Genomic DNA, 22,931 nt, shown 5'->3' with positions numbered 1-22,931 from the left:
GGGACGATTCTCCGCGCAGTCGCCGTCATGCCCAGCTGATGGGAAGGCAGGGGCAGGTGGGGGTGGGCGAGAAGGAGAACAGGAATTTCTAAAGAAGCGAAGCAACAGCTTTCAAAGATCATAAGATGTCCACAGATTCCAAACTTCTGACCGTTCGCTCAAGGACTGAGATAAAATGAACTTTATAATATATTGGATCAGACGCCCGCTGACAGCGCCAGGGTCCCCACCCTCCAGCAAGTCTCCCCGGACAGCCGTGGGCCACACGCTGTCCCCTGGCAGACGGGGGTCACTGAAGAGTTCCTGACTCTCCAGGTGCCTGTAACAGCCCAGGACTCATAACTAATTCAGAAGACACTGGCCCAGTTGCCGGGGTCAGCTCGGGGATAGCACCTCCTGGAAAAACATGACCTCCCTCACTCAACCGCTGGAGCTTCTTTGCAGAGAGATGACGTGGGAGACGGTGATCCTCCCAGCAAACGGGAGCACTTGTCGAGGAAGGTGAACCCAGGACAGCCAAACCTGCCCTGTGGGTGGAGAAAGGCTTACCCCTGCGATACCCGACAGCCATGGAGAACCGCCTGAGACCAAGCTCAAGGGCACAGAGTCCCTTGAAAGCCTCTTTCAGATGTAAGGCGAGGACAGATTGTTTGAATAAAACTTGCTGTGAGACTAAGTCCACCCACACTTTCTGAGCAGACAGGGCCCCCAGAGCAGTGTCATAGTTTATTTCCCCATTATTTTGATTTGGTTACCATTTAGCAAATCTGAAATTATTCAGATCTAGCATTCTAGTGTTCCTATATGCAAAGGACACATACTTCTGAGAGCATCACACAGTCTTCAGCTGCAAGGGTTTTAACAGCACATGTGGGGGCAGGAGCCGGGGGCTGAAGACCGGGGGCAGGGGCGCAGGCCCTGGGGTGGGGTTGTCTCATCTGTGCCCCCCCCGCACCTGACTGGTCGCTTTCCACAGTCTGGATGCTGGCGAACTGACACCCCCTTTCCTTTAGCAACAGCGACGGAACAGAAGGAAGCGTGGACACAGGTCCTCGGCGCTGAGACCCTCACGGTGGTAGGGCGCGGGGTGGGGAGCTGCTCAACAGTGGGACGCGAGCGGCAGGGTGTGTTTTTTTTTTTAAACAAGCTAAACATGTGAGATCTGATTTTTGGGAGGCTCACAGCAACCAGGAAGGAAACAGGCAGCCAAATGCAACAGAAGGAGGAAGTATTTAAAAAGCTATCAAGATGAGGGTTTAATAACACACACAGCCCATAAAAGACTGCTTTTAAAAAAAATCTTTATTAAGATTCTAAAATATCACAAATATAAATCTGCTTTGAAAAGCAATTTACAGCAAAATTCATAAGATTATGTACAATTGTCCAAGGACTGTTCAGCCTAGAACAGTCTCAGGAGGGAGGTTGGGTGGTGGGAGACCCTCTGCACCTGCAAAGCCCCCTCCCCAAGAGGTTAACAGAGAGTTTGCCCTGGAAGAGGCTGGCCTGTCTCTCCTGCGCGTCAGCTGTGCTCCACACACTTGCCTTCCTAAAAGTCGTGAAAAGAGAAACCGGGAAGCGGCCCTCACAGTCTTCCACAACAGTAAACAGGGCTAGAGGAGACCACCCCCCAAACACTGACATGTGTCCAGCTCCGAGTCGGGGCCCAAGAGGCGAGTTGCAAGACGATGCACACGGCAGGACAGCCCACATGAGCTACAGCTGTTTAGGGAGACAGGTAACAAAGATGCTGAGCTTAAGGAAGCTCAGCACCTTCAGAGGAGAATTGCCTGTGGAGGAAGCGGGGTGATGTGACCGCAGGAGAATGGAAGGGCTTATGCTGTGTCTGGATTTTCGCTAATAAAATGATTCACAGAAATAAAAGACCTTCACTGGTGCAACCTTCCCTGGGGACACAACCCCATCACCAGCCTGAGGACACAGCCCATGTCAGACCTGCACCCAGGCTTGTTCGCAGTGACCGGGACAAAAGCCTTGTTCACAGCTGAGCCCGTGGATGCCTCTCTGCTCATGCAGGGCACTGCTGGACTCAGGAGGTCCCCACGGTTGTAGGCTTGTTGGGCCACATGGATCAGTTTCTCCATCACAAACCGACCACCTGGCTGGGTCTCCGCGTGGTGACAGGAGCTTCCGAAGCCATGGTGTGAAGGAGCTCTCTGTGGTGCTCCAGAAGATGCTGGTCTGCCCACAGTGTGACCAAACCTCAGGAACAAGAAACAAGCCAGGGGCGCCCTCGAGACCTTCCCCACGGACCTAAAACTCTTCCAGATAACAAGGGCCTAAACTTGACAGCACCCTCCACTAACACACTGAGCCCACATCGGGGTCCCTCACCGGGCCTGCTTCATGGTGTTCCACCTACCGCCCCACGCTGTGGATCCCCTAGACCACAGAAAGCTGCCGCTCACGCACGCTGTGCTCGTGGACGGGTGTGGCCCCGGCCAACAGCATCTGCCAGACACGGAGCTCTAGTCAGAGCAGCTTCGTGCTGGAAAAGGAGACGAGGGGCTCGCGCGTCTGCTTGGAGGCTGGGGTGCCGGCCAACCGCGGCAGAGCCATGCTGTGGCCCGCAGTCTCCTGCCCCCCGGGGGTAATGTACCCCAGATGCTCACATCTATAAGATGCATAAGTCACTGTGGCCCACGGAGTGCAATCTACTGTCGGAAGGGGTGGACTCCATGTGGGTAATGAACTGCTTAAACCGCGCTGAGGGCCTCAAGTTGGGCTCGGCAGGAGCACCCCAGGAGCAGGTGAATCCGCACCTCTGGGTGCACGAAGGACCCCTGAGATTTTTTAGGTTTGTGTCTATCTATAGAAAAGTAAAATCTGCTGGAACAATCAAATTCTTCTTGTGGGCACCTAAAAGGAGGAGGATTTGGATTGGAAAAAAAGGAAGATTCTCTTTGGGTTTTGCTTTTTTGTACTGTCTAACACTTTTGTGGGTAATATGTATTATTTTATCCCTAAAAACGTTTTCCAAAAAAAAAGAAGAAATGACATTTCCAGCCTTCATTGCTTACTAAGCTGGATAAAAGCTGATGCTGCTAAGTCACTTCAGTCGTGTCCGACTCTGTGCGACCCCATCCCTGGGATTCTCCAGGCAAGAACACTGGAGTGGGTTGCCATTTCCTTCTCCAATGCATAAAAGTGAAAAGTGAAAGTGAAGTCGCTCAGTCATGTCTGACTCTTTGCGACCCCATGGACTGCAGCCTACCAGCCTCCTCCGTCCATTGGATTTTCCAGGCAAGAGTACTGGAGTGGGGTGCCATTGCCTTCTCTGGATAAAAGCTACAATCTGTCTAATGCAAGTTTGTTGAATTACTTAAAGACACAGCCTAGAATAAGAGAATCATCAGTTCATACACTGAGCCTAAGTTATGGCAGTTACTTCCTAGTAGGACAGAAATAAACTGCTAGACCATGGTCCAAACATCTGTACTTTTCCAAAAGGAAGAGCAAAGAAGTGGTCAGGTTCACTTAAGCAATTAGATATCTTAGTGATTCTATAAAAAGCCGTGTTTGGAAATAGCCCAATAATTTTAAGGCCCTGTCAAGCGGTCACTGGCATGAGGAAGCGTATAATATACAAAGTAAGCAAAAACAGCTCCCCTGGCCTGCAGTTGCTCAATCTGCAGAGCCCTGTCCTGCCCTCGCGCAGGGCTCTCCCCGGGCAGGCGGGCACTCCTCCTCTTAGTGTTGCCATGGTGGCCGGTCTCCTAACAAACAGGACAAGAGGGGAGACGTGCACCAAGCTTCAGAAATATGTCTTGGGTTGTTGATCTGTCAATCTTTCTCTTTTTGCTATAGCAATAATTTCTATAGCATGAGAGACAAAAAGACAAACAAAAAGTATCTTAACCAGTCAGTATGAGGTGACAAAACACGGCACTTAGGGTGGCCCTGATGCTTTTGGCTCGAGAAGCACCGCAGGGTCACACCAGCTGAGCTCCGGGCCTGGGGGTGCAGACAGCAGGCGGCGGGCCACCCAGGGAGGGGCCCCAGGAAGGTGGGGACCCCCAGAGCCGGGTCTGTCTTCTCGTCAGCATCCGGAGGTGCGCCATCCACAGCGGCCGGCACACTCCTCCTCTGGGCAGAACAGTAGGTTCTACTTCCCTGAGAAACAGACTGGCACTTGGGTACCTTCGTGCCATCCTGGCGGTCAGCGATGAAGCACAGGTTTCTCAGTCTTCATGCAAGAAAGAGTCCACATCAGACTGGAGACAGCAAGTCAGTAAATGTAAACCACATGATGATGAGTTTTCACATTATCATCGGGGTCCACAGAAGACCCTGAAAACCATTCTTTCTTCTCGAAAAAGCTCATCTGTCAAGTTGATTTTCTACCAATGTTCTCCTCAGGGGTGGGACTGAAGCCCCCGTTCCCACATTTCACAGAGAAAGAGCAGGGGCTCAGCCAGCCGCCCCCTCGCGCATATTTACGCGTGCGCCATCTCCCGCCCGGGGCCCTCACTCCTGGATGGAGGAGTGGCGCGGGGGCCTGTGGAAGTCCTCCGGGCCGCCGGCGTGCTCGGGCAGGTCATAGCCCCTCAGGAAGTGTCCACTGTTTTGCTGAGCAAAATAGTAGAGCTGTCTGGCTAGCAGAGGCTCAACCTGCAGTGGAAGATCAAAACAAGACATCGTCGACATCTGGCAACAACCCACCACATCTAAGGACGCGGTCACACGTACAGTCAGGTGCCCTGACCGTGAAGACGTGCCATATGAGGAGCCTTCTGGAGAACACAGAGACTTACAAACAGGATCTACTGAATCTGCGCTTCAGTTGAAAGGAAAGGTAATGATGGTGTTTGTAAAACCAACTGCCACTTGACATTTACACTAAACTAGAACTAAATCAAGCACATTGGTAAAATGACTGAATTAAAGGTAATCGTAAAAATTAAGGTAAAACTAAAGATAAATTAAGGTGCGTGCATGCTCGGTCATGTCAGCTGCATCCAACTTCACAACCCTATGTTCTGTAGCCCTCCAGGCTCCTCTGTCCTTGGGATTCTCCAGGCAAGAATACCAGAGTGGGTTGCCAACCCCTCCTTCAAGGGGATCTTCTTGACCCAGGGATCAAACCTGAGTCTCATTCAAGTTTAATGTAATCCGGTAAGTTAGGCCACTGGACTTATTTTTCCACATCTGCCATTTAACAGGGATGGTGGAAAAAGAGAAGTTAACTGACCCCAGATCCCTCTAGTCTCAGTATGAGGGTGGAGCACATCCACCAGAGAGTATTCAGTGCTCAGCTTTTTCTGAACTCACAGTAAGGAACGGAGCACATTCATCCCGTCAGCTGTGCTCCTCAGCTGAGCCTTTATGAGAGTCAACATATAATGGCTCAGGCATAACTCATCTGAAGTCACTGAAGCAAATTCAATCCATAATAAGGGGAGCAAGACTCCTGGGTGCACCCAGGGTCCCGGCTGACCCAGGCCAGTGTGTGCCAGCCCCGAGACTCAGACACAGGGCTCACCACCGTCTTCCGAGGTGTTGTGTGCCTGTGCCAAGGTCACTCAGTCCTTGGACAGTTGTTAACAAGAATCTGTTATTATATCAGTAACTGTCGGGTCAGTGAGAGAATTCATGAGAAAACTCTAAAGATTTATGGGGACTGTATTTCTCTTGGTTGGTCAGTTGTTTTTTGATTTTATAATCAAGAAGCAGAGGTTGTGTGGATGCATATATATGTGTGCGGCAAATCCCTCTGCTGTCCACCTGAGACTGTCACAACATTGTCGGCTAAAATAAAAGCTTTTTGAAAATTTTAATTACAATATTTTTTAAAAGATCTGACCTGAAATCTCTTATTGTTTGGTGTGACTTTCCCTGCTGCTATTTGTCACCTGGGCCTGTTAATAACTTTCACAGATCACAGCCTTCAGAGGCTTCAGTTTCAAATTTGAAAATCTCGAGTACTCAAAACTCTGCTTTCTGAGGCAAATTAATGCTACATGTTATCTCTCTAAACCTTCCTCCTTTCCTTTTCTGTGAAAGATGTTTACTCTGTGCAGGTGAACCCATGCTAGACTCTGCTGGAAAGCGTGACCATGGCCTGAGCTGCCCGAAGGCCATAGAGACTCTGCTCCACCAGACACTGATGGCCCTCAGCTCCCGACAATTAAATAAATTCTAATAACCCAGAAGTAAAAGAGGATGGGGGACTTTTGGAGGGGGCTTACATAATACTCAAGTCAGGGGGAAAGCTTCCCCTTAAGGGAAGATCAGCTAGAAGGCATTTTTAAAAGTAACAGTAAATGTCAAGAATTTTAAAGGGCAACTTTTAGCCCCATCCTTTTAAATCCCTATGAAATGGGAATATGACTATTTCTTTGGAAAACAAAACATATGGGACGGGTGCAGTGCAGGCCAGAGGTCATCCCAGGTGGTGATGGGCAGGTGTCCAGGCTGGGAGGCACTGTCCCCAGACACCCTCCCTCCTGCTCTGCCCAGGGCCCCGGACATTGATTTCCCACCTGAACCCCTCTAAGTAGGGCCCGTTCCTGAGTCACCCGAAGGTGACCAGACACTCACGTGGGCAGTGATGAGCTTACGCTGCCTCTGAGGGTCTGGGAACTCCTCCCCGAAGCACAGAGTCACCTGGAACCTTGGCAGCGGCCGGCCGTGGTGCGCGAACGCCTGCAGCTCTGCAGACCAACGGAAGCAGTTCAGAGACCCACATGCTGGACGCGGGGAGGGGATGGGAGCCCACGTGGATGTGGAGGCCAGACATAGGTGAGGGCGGGACCAGACGCGGGGGTGCATATGAGTGTTCCCACGGGTCTCCTCCGGGGCACCGCCTTCACCTCAAGGGGGCTGCACCCCAAGAGGCAGGGCTCGTTTTGCAGCTTTGGACCCACAAGGAAGCAAAGGTCTCGGAAAGGAGTAGGTGAGGACGAAAAGGAAATGGATCTATTTTGGGCCAAAAGAATCATTTACACAGAGGAGAATCTTTTTCCAAAAAATCAAAATTTTCTGATTTGACCCAGGACCTCTAATCTACAGTCTGTGTTGCCCACGACCTCTGACACTGCAGAGTGCAGGAAGTTATCTTGGAGACCCGGTGATTCTGAGCTGCTTCCCTCAGAACGGAAGGTGGGATGGGGCCCTGGGCCCGCCCCGCGCCCACTTTAGCCAGCACCCTGGCCCCGCCCCCAGAGCACATGTCAGTCCGCAGAGGAGAGGCTCACAAGGGCGCGGCCGCGTGTGCACAGCCGCGGCGGCCTTATCAGATGTGCGCCCCGCTGCGGGGCTGTCCCCAGGAGGCTGCAGATCCTGAATGGGTAGATATCAAAGATTTCCACTGTTCTCTTCAACCGAAGAAAAGTTTCTAGCTAACTCACTGGACCATTGACTTCCTGCTTTTTTTTTTTTCTTCCAGAATTCAAATCAAACCTAACTGACTTCAGCAGAACATGCGCCAGGCTTCCACACTGCGAGGGGGCGGGGGTGACACCCACGCCTCTGCGTTGGCTCAGTTCTCTGAAACAGTTGGCTGAGAGGCCTGGCGGCTCAAGAAGGTTCGCGGGAATCCCTGACTGGAGGGGCCCGCCTGCACAGCTGCAGCTTTTAGTTCAGTTTCCTCCTCGAACCTCAGAAAACACTTCAAGACAAGAGGTTGCAGTAGCACAGAGCACAGCCCTGGGTCACAGGGAAAGAGCAAAACTGAAACAGCTCTTGGTCGGACACAACATGAGGGACGGGGACACAGCCCCACATGAGGACATGAGGGGACACACAGCCCCACATGAGCACATGAGGGGACACACAGCCCCACATGAGCACATGAGGGGACACACAGCCCCACATGAGACATGAGGGGACACAGCCCCACGTGAGCACATGAGGGGACACACAGCCTCACGTGAGGACATGAGGGGACACAGAGCCCCACGTGAGGACATGAGGGGACACAGAGCCCCACGTGAGCACATGAGGGGACACAGAGCCCCACGTGAGCACATGAGGGGACACACAGCCCCACGTGAGCACATGAGGGGACACACAGCCCCACGTGAGGACATGAGGAGACACAGCCCCACATGAGACATGAGGGGACACAGCCCCACATGAGGACATGAGGGGACACAGAGCCTCACATGAGGACATGAGGGGACACAGAGCCTCACATGAGGACATGAGGGGACACAGAGCCTCACATGAGGACATGAGGGGACACAGAGCCTCACATGAGCACATGAGGGGACACACAGCCCCACGTGAGCACATGAGGGGACACACAGTCTCACATGAGACATGAGGGGACACACAGTCTCACATGAGGACATGAGGGGACACAGCCTCACATGAGACATGAGGGGACACACAGCCCCACGTGAGCACATGAGGGGACACACAGTCTCACATGAGACATGAGGGGACACACAGTCTCACATGAGGACATGAGGGGACACAGAGCCTCACATGAGGACATGAGGGGACACAGCCTCACATGAGGACATGAGGGGACACAGCCTCACATGAGACATGAGGGGACACAGAGCCCCACGTGAGGACATGAGGGGACACAGAGCCTCACATGAGGACATGAGGGGACACAGAGCCTCACATGAGCACATGAGGGGACACACAGCCCCACATGAGGACATGAGGGGACACACAGCCCCCCCTGAGGACATGAGGGGGTGCACAGCCCCACATGAGGATATGAGGGAGCACACAGCCCCACATGAGGGGACACACAGCCTCACATGAGGACATGAGGAGACACACATCCCCCCATGAGCGGACACACAGCCCCCCATGAGGAGGCGCATAGCCCTCCATGAAGAAGCATACCACCCCACATGACGGGGCCCACAGTCCCAGAGGCTGACAGCTATGTCCAACAGAGCTCCGTTCCTACAGCTGCGGGGCCAGAGACACCCCAAGAAGCGAGGGCCCCTTCTCCAGGATGAAGCCCCTCCCACCCGCAGTGACCCTTCTCAATCCAAGACCTGTCCCCTTGAGGAGACCCAGAGCCAGGCTCTTCCTGACTTGGCCCCGGACCTCAGGCTCCCGGCTCCTCAAGCTCCGCGGCAGGCAGTCCACACACTGGGCCCAGGACGGACGACCCCATGCGTCGTGAGGCCTGGGTCAGGCAGGGGCTGCTGCCAGGGACCAGAGGCCAGCTCTCCCTCCTCCTGCCGGTTTGCCTCTGGGGGAGGGTGAGTCACCAGGGACATGTTTGCTTGGGCAACGAAAGAGAATCTAGAGCAGCCTCAGCAAACGTGAGCCACGGACCCCGGAGCTGAGCGCAGTCTCTGCTAGTGGACTGCATGGGCTTTGCGCTCCAGGTGAGCTGAATCAAGAAGCAGCTTCAGGGAAGGGGCAGCCCATGAAAGCCCAGACACAGGCTGTTTCTGAAGGAGGCGCTTATACAAAAAGAGCTAAGGATGCTGGAGAACCAGCTCTCCGTCCAGAAGAGGTCTGGTGATGGTGACAGCTGAACGGACCCTGGGGACGGACTTCCCCCCACAAGGTGGCCGCAGGACTCGCAAAAGCCAGCCCAGGCCTGATTTAATTGCCACGAAATCAATACTAGGAAAACAAAACCTGGTGACTCTGGAAAATGTGATTTGAAATCTAGAAACAACTCATAATTTCCCCTCTGCAAAATCAGTTCAGCACACTTACCGGGGTCCCACCTGCTGGGAGACATCTGCTGAGGGTGACACATCTCACAACCACAAACGTTAACAACATACCTCTAACCTTACAATTTTTCTAGGAACCGTAAAAGAGCTGAAACATCAGCAGATATGCTTGCTGAGACCACTTGTGCCAGTAAAACAGGAGCCTTATTGGCTGGTGAGGAGTAGGTACATCCTAAACTTTTTAGACCTCAGCCTGAACCACAGGTCCGGGACAATCTCCCATGCTTCACAGGCTCCCGCAGATGGGGTGACAGGTGAACCAACAGGAGACCTACTCTGGGGTCGGGCCTGGTGGGCGCAGGGCCGCACAGAAGGAAGCCCCGCTGAGCAACCTGCCGCCATGACCCTTGCGGGGGGCACACCAACCATCAGCAGCTCCACGCTCCCAGGCCCGGCTCGCACAGGCACCCCATTCCGGCCGAGCCTCTCCACCTCACCTGATAGGAACTGCTGCGTGTCAAACAGCTTGCAGGTCTGGTCTCTCTCCAGTTTGTTGGGCCGGTCGCTGCACAGTGCCAGGGGCCCGTCCCAGTAGATCCTGCTCTGGCACAGTCTTTTGGCATAAAGCCCGTCGGGGGCCATCCAGAGGACCACGCCCCTCTCCAAGTGGCTCAGCAGCTTCTCGATGTTCTTCCTCTGGCTGTTGTCCTCCGGGTAGGGAAAGAGGACCTGGTCCAGGCTGCTGGCATCGTAGGTGTGGCCGTGGGAGATCCGGCAGCCCTCGGGGCTGGACGTGGTCAGCTCTTTGACCAGAACTTCCCGGTAGTAGAGGCAGATGTGGAGCCGGCAGTCTGCAAGCACAGCGCTAGCGGTCAGTGCAGGCTCACTGCCGGGAGCCCGGAGCTGGTACTCAGCAACGGGCCAGGCGACTGCCCAAGAAGAGCATCGTTGGCGGGACGCCTGTACCAAGGGGTCTGGGGGCAGACACTGCAAGGCCTACGACCCTCTCTGAGCCTGAGCCTGCCCAATGGTGAAGGACTTCTGCGTCAGTCTGTGACGCTCTCTAACCCAGCATTTTTCCAAATGTGTGAGACACAGAATCTAGGGGAGAGCTCAATAGTGGTGATGACAGCATTTATGTCTAACACACCAAGTCACGTGCCACCAAACGAAAGCTCATTTTAAGCATGGCCATCAGTTTTGAATTTGGAAGAAGTAAACCCTACCTTGCTGCTGCTAAGTCGCTTCAGTCATGTCCGACTGTGGGACCCCATAGACGAAGCCCAGCAGGCTCCACCGTCCCTGGGATTCTCCAGGCAAGAACACTGGAATGGGTTGCCATTTCCTTCTCCAGTGCATGAAAGTGAAAGGTGAAAGTGAGGTCGCTCAGTCGTGTCCGACTCTTCACGACCTCATGGACTGCAGCCCACCAGGCTCCTCCATCCATGGGATTTTCCAGGTGAGAGTGCTGGAGTGGGTTGCCACTGCCTTCTCCGAATCCTACCTTAAATAATTCTTATCAGCAAAAAAGTACAATGGTCTTTCAGGAAAAAGGCAAATATGTCCATACATCCAAAACTACACTAAAAACATCAGTATGATGTCATTTAGGAAAAGAAAATCATACACACAGAAGCACACTGAAGTTTGGGGAAGGACAAGCCTTAACACTGGTGAGCTCTGAGTGGGACTATGATGTTTTTATTTCACGTTTTTGCTTTACTGATTTTTAACTTATTTTCCCACTGTCTGTGTTCTACTCTTATTGTAAAAATGAAGGAAACAGCCCAAGCGTAAAGTCAGTTGAGACACACCTTGGTTTATGTTTGAGTCTGAGGATGGCTCTAGAGTCGTGCTTTCTCCAAAACTAAACAACATGAGCTCATTTCTGAAATTTTGCTGATTTTAGCACCTTCTCTAAAATCTGACCCATGGGCTGAAAGGACCAACCTGGTTTGCCGAGGGCCCTGGACTTGAAGTACCAGGGGCAACTGCGTGGGGTTCAAGCCTGAACGGCTGGCTGACCCTGGATAAACGGCCAGGATGGTAATCTGTACTGAGCGCACCCACAGAAACCCACAAAAGCCTCTCATTCCTCAAGGGTAGGTTTTGAGACTCAGACAACCCACATTACTGCCTCCAGCCGCCTCTGCCGCTCCTGCCGCTGTGAACCCCGAGGAGTGGGTGTCGGCCACTCGGGGTTTCATTTCATTGAACGTCATCAGAAATCACGAGGTCACAGGGATATAAATAGCTGTTTATTTCCTACTCTCTAGGCACACACTCAAGTCCTAGGTGCTTAAGGAAAGGGTTTGAAAGTTTCTAAAAACAACACAGGCCTTTCTGCTCAGACACCTCTGCTCCCTCCACCATCCAGGAGCATCCGAGAAAGGCAGGAAGCCTCCTTCAGAACCTCAGAACCAGAAAGAGCAAGGAAGGGCCCCAGCTGTGCTCTCCTGAAACCTGGAGAATCCAGCTTATATTTCCTGTCTCTGATTTTCAAAGAGGGCAGGGAGCAGGGTGAGAATTCCAAAGCATAAGCTATTCATTTTTAACATATGCAAATCTCATTTTAAAACAATCAAAACACTATCTAAAAGATAAATATGCATATATCACACACGCTTAGTACACCTCAAGGTGTCTTCCTTAAAACAGGTGAGACGGCTGAGATCCGGGCCTCTTTTAGAGATGAAACTCTAAAGACCAGATCTGATCTGGATTTGTTTGTGAGACACACCACGCTCAAAGGAAGAGCAAGATGCTGGCTGAGAAGGCACTGTATGTGATGAGGAGAAAGAACCCAGAACTATCGTCCTGGGATGCCGATGGGCCACCTGTTTGCAGCTAAGCCTGCAAGGACGATGAGGAGCCCCTGCAGCGTGGTTTGAGAAGCTGGCTGAAGGGGGCCCTTGGCAAATGGAACTGGGGCACCTGCACATTCCTGGAGAGCTGACACAGCTCAGATCCACCTGGAGAAGTGGGTCAGGCTGGGAAGCCGGCCCCTGATGCTAACTCTTCTACCCACTCCAGACCCCTCAAATCCACCCAAGGTGAGAGGACCCTCACAGACGCCGCCTCCAGGGGGCCCCCACTCACCTGAGAGGGCCAAGGCTTCGGCAGACCTTATGCTTGGCTCTATGGGGATCCCGGGGGCCTGGGACTCAGGCGGGGCACAAGCATAAAAGGTTCCTGTGACCTGGCAACCTGCATTTGCAAATAAAAATCAGATGCCGTCTAAGAGTCCCTCGGAAGCAGAGGGAAGCTGCCTCTGCCTGAGGGTGGCCCGTCAGCCCCGGGGGTGCACCAGGCTGGGAGGGAAGGGCCTGGGCCCTCCGGAGCAACACTGCCCACCCCACACACACCCCCTCCCGAGAGGCAAGGAGCCTGAGGTCCTACTGAAAAACCAAGGCTGAAGAGGGACGGAGCCTCTCCACAGCTGGAAGGAACCTTGGCATCGCCTCTACAGTCTTCTTCCTCTCTCCCTCCCTTCCTTCCCTTCTTTTTTGTCATTAACCCTCCAGCGCCTCCGAGTCACCTGTGTGGGTGTGTCTGCTGAGAACGTTTGAGACCTACTGTCCTGGTCACTTTCCAGGCCCCAGTGCAGCGTTCACTGTGTGTGCCAGGCTCAGCCCCAGCATCTACTCGTCTCATAACTGGAAGGCTGTGCACTGTCCCTGCACAGCTGATGGGCAGGGTGACTGAGTTCAGAGGCTGTGTGATTCACCACATGCACACAGAGAGCTCACAGCAGAGCTGAGCCCAGGTCTCTACATGAGTTCCAACCTCCAAGAGCCAGACCAAAACCCTACATGTTGATAGGCCCGGTTCATTAGTTACTGCTCCTGGGTTCAGGAGGAAAGGGAACCACGGCTCCAGCCAGCACAGCAGCTGTGCTGCGTGAGACGTTAACACAGAGTGTGTGCTAGAACCTCAGCTGGCTGGCACATCACATAATGTCACTTATGTGTCAAGATCTGTCCACCAGCCTACCCTCTGCACCAGGGTCACTAGTTCAGCAGAGCTGATGCACCAGACCCAGGTCTGAACTGCAGGAACCTGTCCAGACTCTCCCACCACAATATGGAAAACCAACTTTTGCTGCAAATCACTCTTAAAAAGCTAATAAAACCAAATTTTGCGATTTTTTAAAAAAATTTGTCACTCAAAACCAATCTTAAATAATAGGCTACTTCTTCAATTCCACAAGCCAAGAGTGAGCTGGACATGACTGGAAAAAGGAGCCAATACTCCTAGAACATTCAAAACATCTAGGTGTTGACGGGTCTCAGGATTTCTATATAAACAATTAACTCACAGGTCCTGACAGCTTGTGCTTTGATGCACTGAACACACTGTGTGAAATCTTCTCTGCACTTAGCAAACTAGACCTCTGAGAGAGGTCTCATTCTGAGGGCTGGTGAAGGCCTCCGGGGACCACGCCATTCAGTCCAAGAGCAGCACCCACCAGGCCCGCTTCTGTGGAGACCTTCTGTGTTTCCTTCACAGTATTTACACCTCCTCTTCTTACTGTCACCTCTAATCCCAGGAACAACAGCCTGGACACACCACTGCTTAAGAGAAATCTACCAGCACAAAACTCCCCTGGGGTCCCTGTGGGCTGAGGTGGGTGCAGGGAGGCTAGGCCACAGCTGTGGGATGCCAGTTTTGCAGATGTATAGACAGAGACAGTCAGGATTAAGGGATGGTCCAGCCTTCTCTGGGAACACTAACAAAATCAACTACTTCTTGCCCAAGGTTAAAAATAAAATTTAAGATTATTCAAGGAGGGAGAAACATGTTAGCTTAATAAGCATAAAGTCGGCCAGTCTGAATTCTGACGTTCCCTGTCCTGTGTGGCTGGGCTCTGGGGTCAGGAGACCTGGAGGTGGACCCCAGCCCTCAGCCTCACTGGGCAGCTGTGGGCACACTGCTTACATTCTGTGAAAAGCAGGGCAGCTCCCTGGAGCCTGGCGTGACCCTGGGTTCCATGACGCAGCCCTGAGCCTGTCCAGGGGCACAGCGGTCCGGGCACCATGGACCTGGAGTCCTCCTCTGGGACCCGTGCCCTCCTTTACTGCATGCAGGGCCTTCCCTGGCAGCTCTGAGCAGGCAGAGAGCCACGGGACTGCCCGGAGGTCAGGCCAGGAGGGGCCAGGCCCTCTGGCCACAGGCACTGCCCTTACCATTTTCACAGGCTGGGCCTTGCCAGTGGTGGCCGCGGGGTCCGAAGGTCATGGGACACTGATATGGGATCTCTGCGTGTGGCTGGTCGGGGACGAACTCCCTCCAGCCCCGGTCGTGGGGCGGGATCATGTAGTTGTGAACCTGCTGGAGGAACCAGAGGGGGGCTGGGGTGGAGAGCGGCCAGCTAGGGGTCAGCCTGGGGGAGCCCCCCGAGACTCCTCGGGGACCGCTCGTGTGGCAGGCAGCCAAATCCTCTTATCAGAAAAGTCGTGGTGGAAACTCGCCACAAAGAATCCAAAGCACAAACGAGATAGCGCTGTAAAGCGACGCTTTATGTGAGGCTTCATCATATGGTTAAACCAAGAGCCCTGCTGGGGGCTCTACCTCCCTTCCAGCAAAGTGAATAAAACAGAGCTGGAATTCACATCGGAGAAGTCCGACAGGGTCAGCTGCCCTGTGGTTTCACATGATAAAGCCCTGCTTCCAAAATCTTTGGCTTCCACAAAAGGTCTGTTTCCCAGAAGATTTCAGAGTCAGTGGGGAAATCTAACCAGCAAGCAGATACACCCACCCTCATCTCCCTCTCTTCAAACCAGCAACACCAGGTGGAAACTGAAACATTCATCCAGCAACCTGGGATGTGGCTTGGCAGTTTGACAAACAGCAAAAATGGAGTTCTGCTTGCTTCTGTTTGCAGGTCTCTCCCGCCACGTGGGATCTGGCCCAACTGCCTCTCATAGGCCCCGACTCCCCTGCTTGAAGCCCTGCCCCTCCCATACCTGAGCAGGCAGCGAGGAGTAAGGGGCCGGCATGCTGTATGGGTGGCTCATGGGCAGCTGTGGGTCCTCCAGGGTCAGCTGCTTTGCTCCTGAGGGTTTGGGGAAGAGGGAAATGCACAGTGTGAAAAAGGAACTGACAGGACGAAATGTCAAATCTTAGAAAAATACCTGAGCGTCTAATTCCTAGAATGCATAGCACAGTGTTGACAAATAAGGCATTTTTCTGCAATTCCCTTGGGCAATTATTTGTCCAGTCCATTAAACTGGTTCCTACAAGGTCCCATAAAGGGAGCACAAGTAGAGAAGCCCGAGGGTGATGGGCCTCGTGGCATGAGCTCCCCCAGCAGATGTCCATCTAGTGAGGTCACCTGTGGTTTGTTTAAACTGGGCTCTGCTCTGGGTCAGAATCTTGGAAAGTGGGAACTTTAGTTTTAACAAGCAGCCCAGTTGACCATGGCAAAGTTTAAATGTTGACACTTCTCTTACTACAAATGGTAACGATATGTAGATCATGAACCTTCCCTTCTGCAAAATGGCTAATCACAAGAAACAGATGAGTAAGTAAAGCTTCAAACAGCTTTTCCATTTTTGGCTTGGAAATCTGGCCCATATCTTAGGAGAACTAACTGGAAAACACACACATATGCACATACACAGGAAGAGACCAGGAGTCTGAGAAATCATCTTGCACTAACACCACGAGAACTTCAATTTGTGACGCAGAGAAGCTGGGAAAACCACCTGCTAGGCTTGGGTGGGAGGCCCAGGCAAGCAGGCTACAAAAGCAGCAAAGAAAAAACCAGACTCTGACAGTGAGCGTGAGGTGTGAGTGCAGGCGGCCCCAGCCCGGGAAGCCCACCTTTCTTGGCTCCCTCGGGGACAATCCGATACACTTTGTAGGGGTCCGAGATGTCCAGCTGGCTCCGCTCCACCAGCTCCTCAAAGTCATTGCTCTTGTTCAGAGCACATCGCAGGCGTGTCTTCCAGGTTGGAGGGTCTGGCTTGTCGATGCCTTCTCGAAACTTCCCTTTAAACAGTGCCCAAGCCTGGTGGGAAAGAAGCAGGGAAAAGTTAAAATGAAGGTCTTTCAAAAATGAATCTGGAACTTGTATTTCTAAAGGAAAGAATGGTGGAGGGGGGGGCTTCAGAGTCACAGGAATGTGGGACAGAAAGACACCAGGTGTTTATAAAAGATGGGTGAAATTGGAGTACCCCCACAAAGGCTCACCCACCCAATGAAGCAGTTAGGCTGGAAGCAAGGACAGAGCTGTGGGCTGAGGGGCCACCACAGGGCACCTCTGGACGTCAGAGAGCCTGAGGTACTCTTTGGGCAAGTTCCCTGAGGAAGTCCCCATCCACGCTCTGCCCACAGGTGGTGGGGCCGGGCCCTGCAGCACTGGCCGCTGGGTAAACGGCCCAAGGGGGAAACGGTCAGGACAGGGACACACACACACAGGGCAAAGAGAAACCCCCAGAGAGAGGCCCGAAGGAGACCCTGGGAGGGAGAGAGAGGAGAAAGAGGAAGGGAGACTCGGGAAGAGGGAGTCACACAGAGACAGTGAGACAGAGGGAGAGACACGAAGACAGAGCGCAACGAAGGCCTAAAGGAGAGCGCTGGCCAGAGAGGGGGCGTGAGGCGGGACAACGTGGGGAGGGGCGCAGAGACCAGACCTGAGAGGCTCAGCGCACACACCTGTCCGCGCGCAAGGAAGAGACACAGCTGATCCGCGGAGGCGAGGAGGTATCCAAAGTTCCAGAAAGAGGCCGCCAGGGACAGAGAGGCGCAGCCTTGGCCCACCCCTCTACCCGGCGGGAGCGCGGACGGGCACCTGACTCCGGGGGACCGTGCGCCCCACGCGCTCAGGCGTGGCACCGGGTCTGCCCTCTGCGAAGTGGCCGGGAGGAGCCGCGGGCCACCCGCGCTCCCGCACGAGGCCCGGAGCCCGCGGCGCGGACCGGCCCGCGGAGCCCGGGTCGGGTCGGCGCGAGGGCCCTGGCCCCTCCCAGCCCCGCCCCGGGTACCTTGAAGAGGGCGGCGTCCTCCTCGCGGTTGTAGTCCTGCTTGCCCGCGTGCTTCCAGGGGATGCGGAAGATGCTCTTCTCCTCGTTCTCCCACACCAGCCCCGGGTACTTGCCGCTGTCGATCTGGTCGATAAGCCACTGGCGGAGCTTTCCGTTGCCGCAGCTCACGGAGCTCATGCCGAACTCGCCGCCTCGGCTGCCGCCCTCCAGGTTCATGCCCCGCGCGCCGATGCTGTCCCTTCGCAACCCAGGCTCCGCTCCGGCACTCGCTCTGCGCTGCGGGGAGAGGAGGCGGTCCTCCGGCAATGACCACGAGGCCGCGGAGTCTCGGAGGCGGCGAGGCGCGCGCCGCTGAGTCTGTGACGCCGAAGACCCGAGAGAAGGCCCTTCTCAGACGCCCCGGCTCGTGCGTGCCCTTGGCCCGCCGTCCTGCCGCCTCCCCGAGCCCGTCCGCGACCTCACCTTCTGAACGCTCCATTCGCGTTTCCCCCTGCGGCCCGCGCGCTGCCCAGACTCAGGGCTCTGATCTTCGCGCACCTCCGAAATCCAACTGCCACCGCGCGTGGCCCTCCTCACTCCTACTCCCGCTACCCTGCCCAGGCCTGAGCCGTGGACAGTCCCTTTCTCCTGCCACGGCCAGTTTCCTCCTGCGCCCTCTCCCGAGTCCCCACTCCCCAGTGGCCCCGCGTGTTTCGCGGGATCCCCTGTGGCCTGGCCTTCCAGGTGAGCGGCGGCAGCAGCTCTCCCGCGGCTCTCTCTGAAACTCGCACTCTTTGCCCCAAGAATGCCCCGGAGCCCCAGGCAGGTAGCAACGACCAGTTGGCCCGGGAGCCACATGCGACAGAGCGACCTGGCCTCAGGCGGCGAGCGCAGCCTCGTCGTGGGGGATCCCCGCGCGCCGAACATCAGCCGGGCAGGGAGGCCGGCGGGGGGAGCGGGGGCGGGAAGGTGCCGGGAAGACGGGGGTCGCGGAGCGCGGGGCCCCTAGTGGCCTGAATTTGGAGCGCCTCCTCTTCCACCACCGGTCGGGAAGCCGCGAGCCGGGGGCTGAGGTGAGTTTGAGCCCCTCAAGAGCGAGGAGCAACAGAAACAGCCTCGGGAGGAAGGGTCTGTCCCCCGCGGTTAAGCCTGCCGCCCGGTGTGGGTCCCTTCGACGACCCCCTCGGCCGCTGATGGCCCGGCGACCTCGTTATCACACCCGGTCCCGCGCGTGGCCTCCCAGGGCCCGGGCTCGGCCGACCCACGGACGCTGGGACCGCGGGACTCCCCGGCCAAGAGCAGATGGGGTGGGCGTCGCGGCTCCCTCGAGGGGCGTGCTCCCTCCCGGTGCCGACCCTAGGGTGCCCCGCGCTGCCCCGAGGTGGACCCCGGACGGGTTTCTGCGGTACCCGCCTCGCAGCCCTGGTCCTTCCCGACCCAAGTCTTACCTCGCCCGGACTCGAGCTGAGGGCAGCGGTGAGTCCCAAGTCCAAGCAGTGAAACTAAGCCTCCGAGGTAGGAAAGAGGAACTTTATAAAGCTTAAAAGCCGCGCTTGGGGCGGGGCCTACGCGGGGCGGGGCCAACCGGGGCGCCTCCTGGCAGGGTGGGGGCTGAGGGCATCGAGCTGGGCGCGCGGGGCTGGTCTGGGGGTTCCGGGCAGAGGGCCGGGCGCGCGGGGTGCGGCGGGGTCTGCGAACGGAGAGCCGGGGCCATGGGGCCGAAGCTGGGCTAGGGGCTGCGGACGCAGAGCCCGGGGCGCGAGGCCGGGTCGGAACCCGGGCTGGCGGAACGCCGGCTCCCAGCTGGGGCGCGGGGTTGGTCAGGGGGCTCTGGGCAGGGAGCCGGGTGCGCGGGATGGGGTAGCGGGCTGCGGACGGAGAGCCGGGGGCGCGGGGCCAGGCTGCGCTGGGGACGCACCTCGAGTCGGGCGCACGGGCCAAGGGAACCTCACTCGGGCGGTTTCCTGCCGAGGGCAAGGCGCGAGGGGACCTCGCCTCCGCGCGGGGACCGCTGAGCAGTAGCTCAGCTACGCCAGCGCTGTCAGGGCGGGAAGTGGGGGCGTGCAGGAGCGGGAATCTGGTGCGAAGGGGACTGGGCTTGCAGAGTTCGTAACCAAAGACAGAGGACTGTCCGCGTCGAACGACCGTGGGTGGGTGGGGGGCACCCTTGACTGTCACCGGGAGCCCCGCCCCTCCGCCGTGTTTAGAGAACATCACACTCATTGAAAAGAAAAAAGGAAATGGCCCAGATACCTTGAGCTATAAACTGCGCTCACACGCTGTGTGCGCTTGAAATGCTCGCATCCTGCTGGTCGGCACAACTGGAGGACTTCAGTGACTGAGACAGCACCCCGAGAGCTTTAGTTGTGGCCGCAGGAAAGAACTGGAAGCAGCGTCCAAGTCCTCCTCGCAGTGGCATAGTTTTAACCGCAACGTGGGAGAAACAATTTACAAGTAGGGGTTTAAATGGCCAGAATAAGAGCAATATTTAAACAGAGGGATTTTACTTAATGTTCCAAGATCTAACCACCCCCACCCCCACCCCCACCCCCCAGCATCTTGAATGCTTCAGCATGTTTGTGTAGTTACCAATTTCAGGTAAACCGTCAGATCACTGGTTTCTATATGATTTTAGACCACTACCACCCTAGGTCAACTCGCAACTTTTGAAAAGCTTTTGATTTCACTTATTTCTCAGTTTTTCTTTTAAATGTTGGGCCACCGTCTCCCACCCAAAGAAACAACCAAGCTCGGCCTAGAGCAAAACAGCCACGAGGTGCAGAGTGGGTAAGCTTTTCCTCAAACCAACGACTTTCTCAGAAATTAACAGGATGCTATGTTTTTATTCACTCAAGTAAGTTTTCCACTATCAGAGTCTATGTAGTAAACAACAGGGTATTTTTCAAAGAAAATTCTGGTCACGGCGGTTTTCCTTCCTTTCTTCTTTCATGGATTCATTCATTCAACAGATATTTTGGGGGCCCCCTCTACCTGTCAGGAGCTGAGCTCAGCACTTGGATACCTCAGCCAACAAAGTGGACGTGGCTGCCTCCCAGCTGCCTTGCGCTTTAGTCAGCGGGTTGCTTTCCCCAGCGTGCTCACCAGCAGCAGAAGGGGGATTGCTGAGAACAAAGACAGCCACAACTAGAGCTTTCTGCGCTTTCACACACATGTCCTCTGCCCGGACTTGGTTGTCTCACCGTTCCCCTCACTCATGCACTTTCAGACGTTGAAAACCAGGTCGCCTTGTTTTAAAATGTGATTGCAAACCTTCAACGCCATCTTCTGGTTTACTCATTTGTCATATTGATCTACCAGAAGTGGTATTTTCTCTGTTATGATGAGGTGGATACAGAGAATCGTGTGTTTTAATCACTGAACTCTCGAAGTCCTCACTGCCCCAGGAGGTGGGGAGGGAGGGCTTGGCCTTGCCAGCTCGCTGCTCACTGCAGAGTTTTCCGTCTTAGTCACGGTTCAAGCAGAAGGGACAGGAGGTTTAGACTGACCCTCCCCCACATGTTGGAGGAGCTCAGAGTGCCCCTCAGAGAAGACCTTCAAATGGCGCAAGTAGGAAATCAGTTAGTTGAACGTGTATCCAAAACAGAGCCCATCAGAGAGTTCTGTGAGGAGGTTGTTTATTTCGGCCACTTGTCCAGATGGCCAAGTGCTGTTGTAGACGGAGCCCGGTCTGAACGCAGGAGCTCAATTTTCACTTCACATTTATCATAGAGAAACCATAAGAAAAGTTGAATTTACCTAAATTCGGTAATTTAGAAATCAATCTTTTAAAATTATACATTCACATGCAAGAAAAGTATTTTAGAAAAACCCATACTAGATACAAAAAAACAACCTTGTTTTGGATAAAACTATTTTCTCACTAATTTATTTTTCAAGAAGGGAGGAACTGTTGTTTAGTTGTTCAGTCGTGTCTGACTCTTTGTGATCCTGTGGACTATAGCCCGCCAGGCTCCTCCTTCCATGGGATTCTCCAGGCAAGAATACTGGAGTGAGTTGCCATTTCCTTCTCCAGGGGATTTCCTTGGGGATGGAACCCACATCTCCTGCATTGCAGGTGGATTCTTTACCACTGAGCCACCAGGGAAGCCCAAGGAGGGAATGACAATGTATTAAAAACAGTGCAACCAAAAAAAAAATAAAAACTGTGCAGCTATTTATATCATTGAAAACATTTATATGGTAGTGGTTTTAGGAACTTATAAAAATCCAGGAAAATACTAAAAATGTTTGGTTGTTATAATGTGGTTAATTTAAGGTAAATAATCTCCTCTAACACTCTTCAGCTGTTCGTATATGCATTGCTAATTATTACCTTTGACTGTGGCATCCTATATGACAGTATTTTTATGTTATTATTGTATTATTAGTAATATATAGTAAGCAATGGAATTCTCAAGGCCAGAATACTGGAGTGAGTAGTCTTTCCCTTCTCCAGGGGATCTTCCCAACCCAGGAATTGAACCAGGGTCTCCTTTACCTGGCAGATTCTTTACCAACTCAGCTATCAGGGAAGTCCCTGAGTTGGTGATGGACAGGGAAGCCTGGCATGATGCAGTCCATGGGGTCACAAAGAGTTGGACACGGCTGAGCAACTGAACTGAACTGGCTGTGTGGTAGTGCAGTAACAGACAGTAAGACCTCTAGTGCACCCCATACAGCATGTTCTGACCCTCTTGTGAGGCTGTGTGCGTGTGTTAGAGCGTTTGAGAGGTAGACTGTCTGTGTAGTAGACACTAAGGTGTCGCGGTGCTCTGTGATGGCATGGGGCTGGATTCTGTAGACAGTAATGTTACTATGTGGTGACATTAACAGCTCAACGCTCAGGCGCGGAGGCAGCGGCCCTGGCTCAGACTCCTGAGGTCTGAACTGACTGAGGTTTCCCCTTCCGAGGTCAGTGGTGCACGTGGCTTTCCTGTCTCCCAGAGTCCTGCGGGGACCCAGACCTGGCACACCCCGTGTTCAACCCGTTGAGACTCTGGTCACTTATGCGTCAACATCCAGGGGAACCGCATAGACTTTTTCTCACTTGATCTCCAGCTGAAGCTGCCCCGGAGGCAGGGAGGGCAGCACCCAGGCCGCGCCCAGGTGAGGAGAGAGAGACGGCCCGCCGAGACCCCCGCGGCTCCGCTCGGCCATGTCCATCCTCCCCCAGCCTGCAGGGCCTCAGCTGCCATGGAGACGGCTCCGAGGCGGGTCTGTCTGTGGCAGGCAGCACTCCCAGGGCAGCTGGGCCCCCTCCAGTGAGAGAGGAGAGGCAGCCCTCCTGCTGTTGCAGAGGCTGGGCGCAGGGACCAGGGAAACGTCTCCAAACCCTGAACAG

General features: G+C 54.4%; 1 protein-coding gene across 5 annotated transcripts; it reads right to left on the bottom strand.

Annotated features, from left to right (window-relative positions):
- Window positions 1–3,181: 3,181 nt before the first annotated feature.
- IRF4 (interferon regulatory factor 4) lies at window positions 3,182–19,130 on the bottom strand. 5 transcript variants are annotated; one of them, XM_043450674.1, is made up of 9 exons: window positions 19,039–19,130; window positions 17,612–17,887; window positions 16,449–16,635; window positions 15,590–15,678; window positions 14,810–14,954; window positions 12,723–12,830; window positions 10,121–10,474; window positions 6,562–6,674; window positions 3,182–4,632 (listed from the first exon to the last, which is right to left on the bottom strand). In XM_043450674.1, exons 2-9 carry the CDS (start codon window positions 17,825–17,827, stop codon window positions 4,489–4,491), a joined length of 1,356 nt encoding a protein of 451 aa, XP_043306609.1. In that variant the 5' UTR covers window positions 17,828–17,887; window positions 19,039–19,130; the 3' UTR covers window positions 3,182–4,488. The 5 variants fall into 5 exon arrangements, with proteins under 5 accessions (XP_043306609.1, XP_043306610.1, XP_043306608.1 ...); XM_043450675.1 differs by having other exon boundaries at window positions 17,612–17,882; window positions 19,039–19,071; XM_043450673.1 differs by having other exon boundaries at window positions 17,612–17,968; window positions 19,039–19,070.
- Between the last annotated feature and the right edge of the window lie 3,801 nt (window positions 19,131–22,931).

The sequence above is a fragment of the Cervus canadensis genome, chromosome 28 (assembly GCF_019320065.1).
Source record: "Cervus canadensis isolate Bull #8, Minnesota chromosome 28, ASM1932006v1, whole genome shotgun sequence".
NCBI lineage: Eukaryota > Metazoa > Chordata > Mammalia > Artiodactyla > Cervidae > Cervus > Cervus canadensis.
This window is presented reverse-complemented; position numbering and strand designations above follow the sequence as displayed.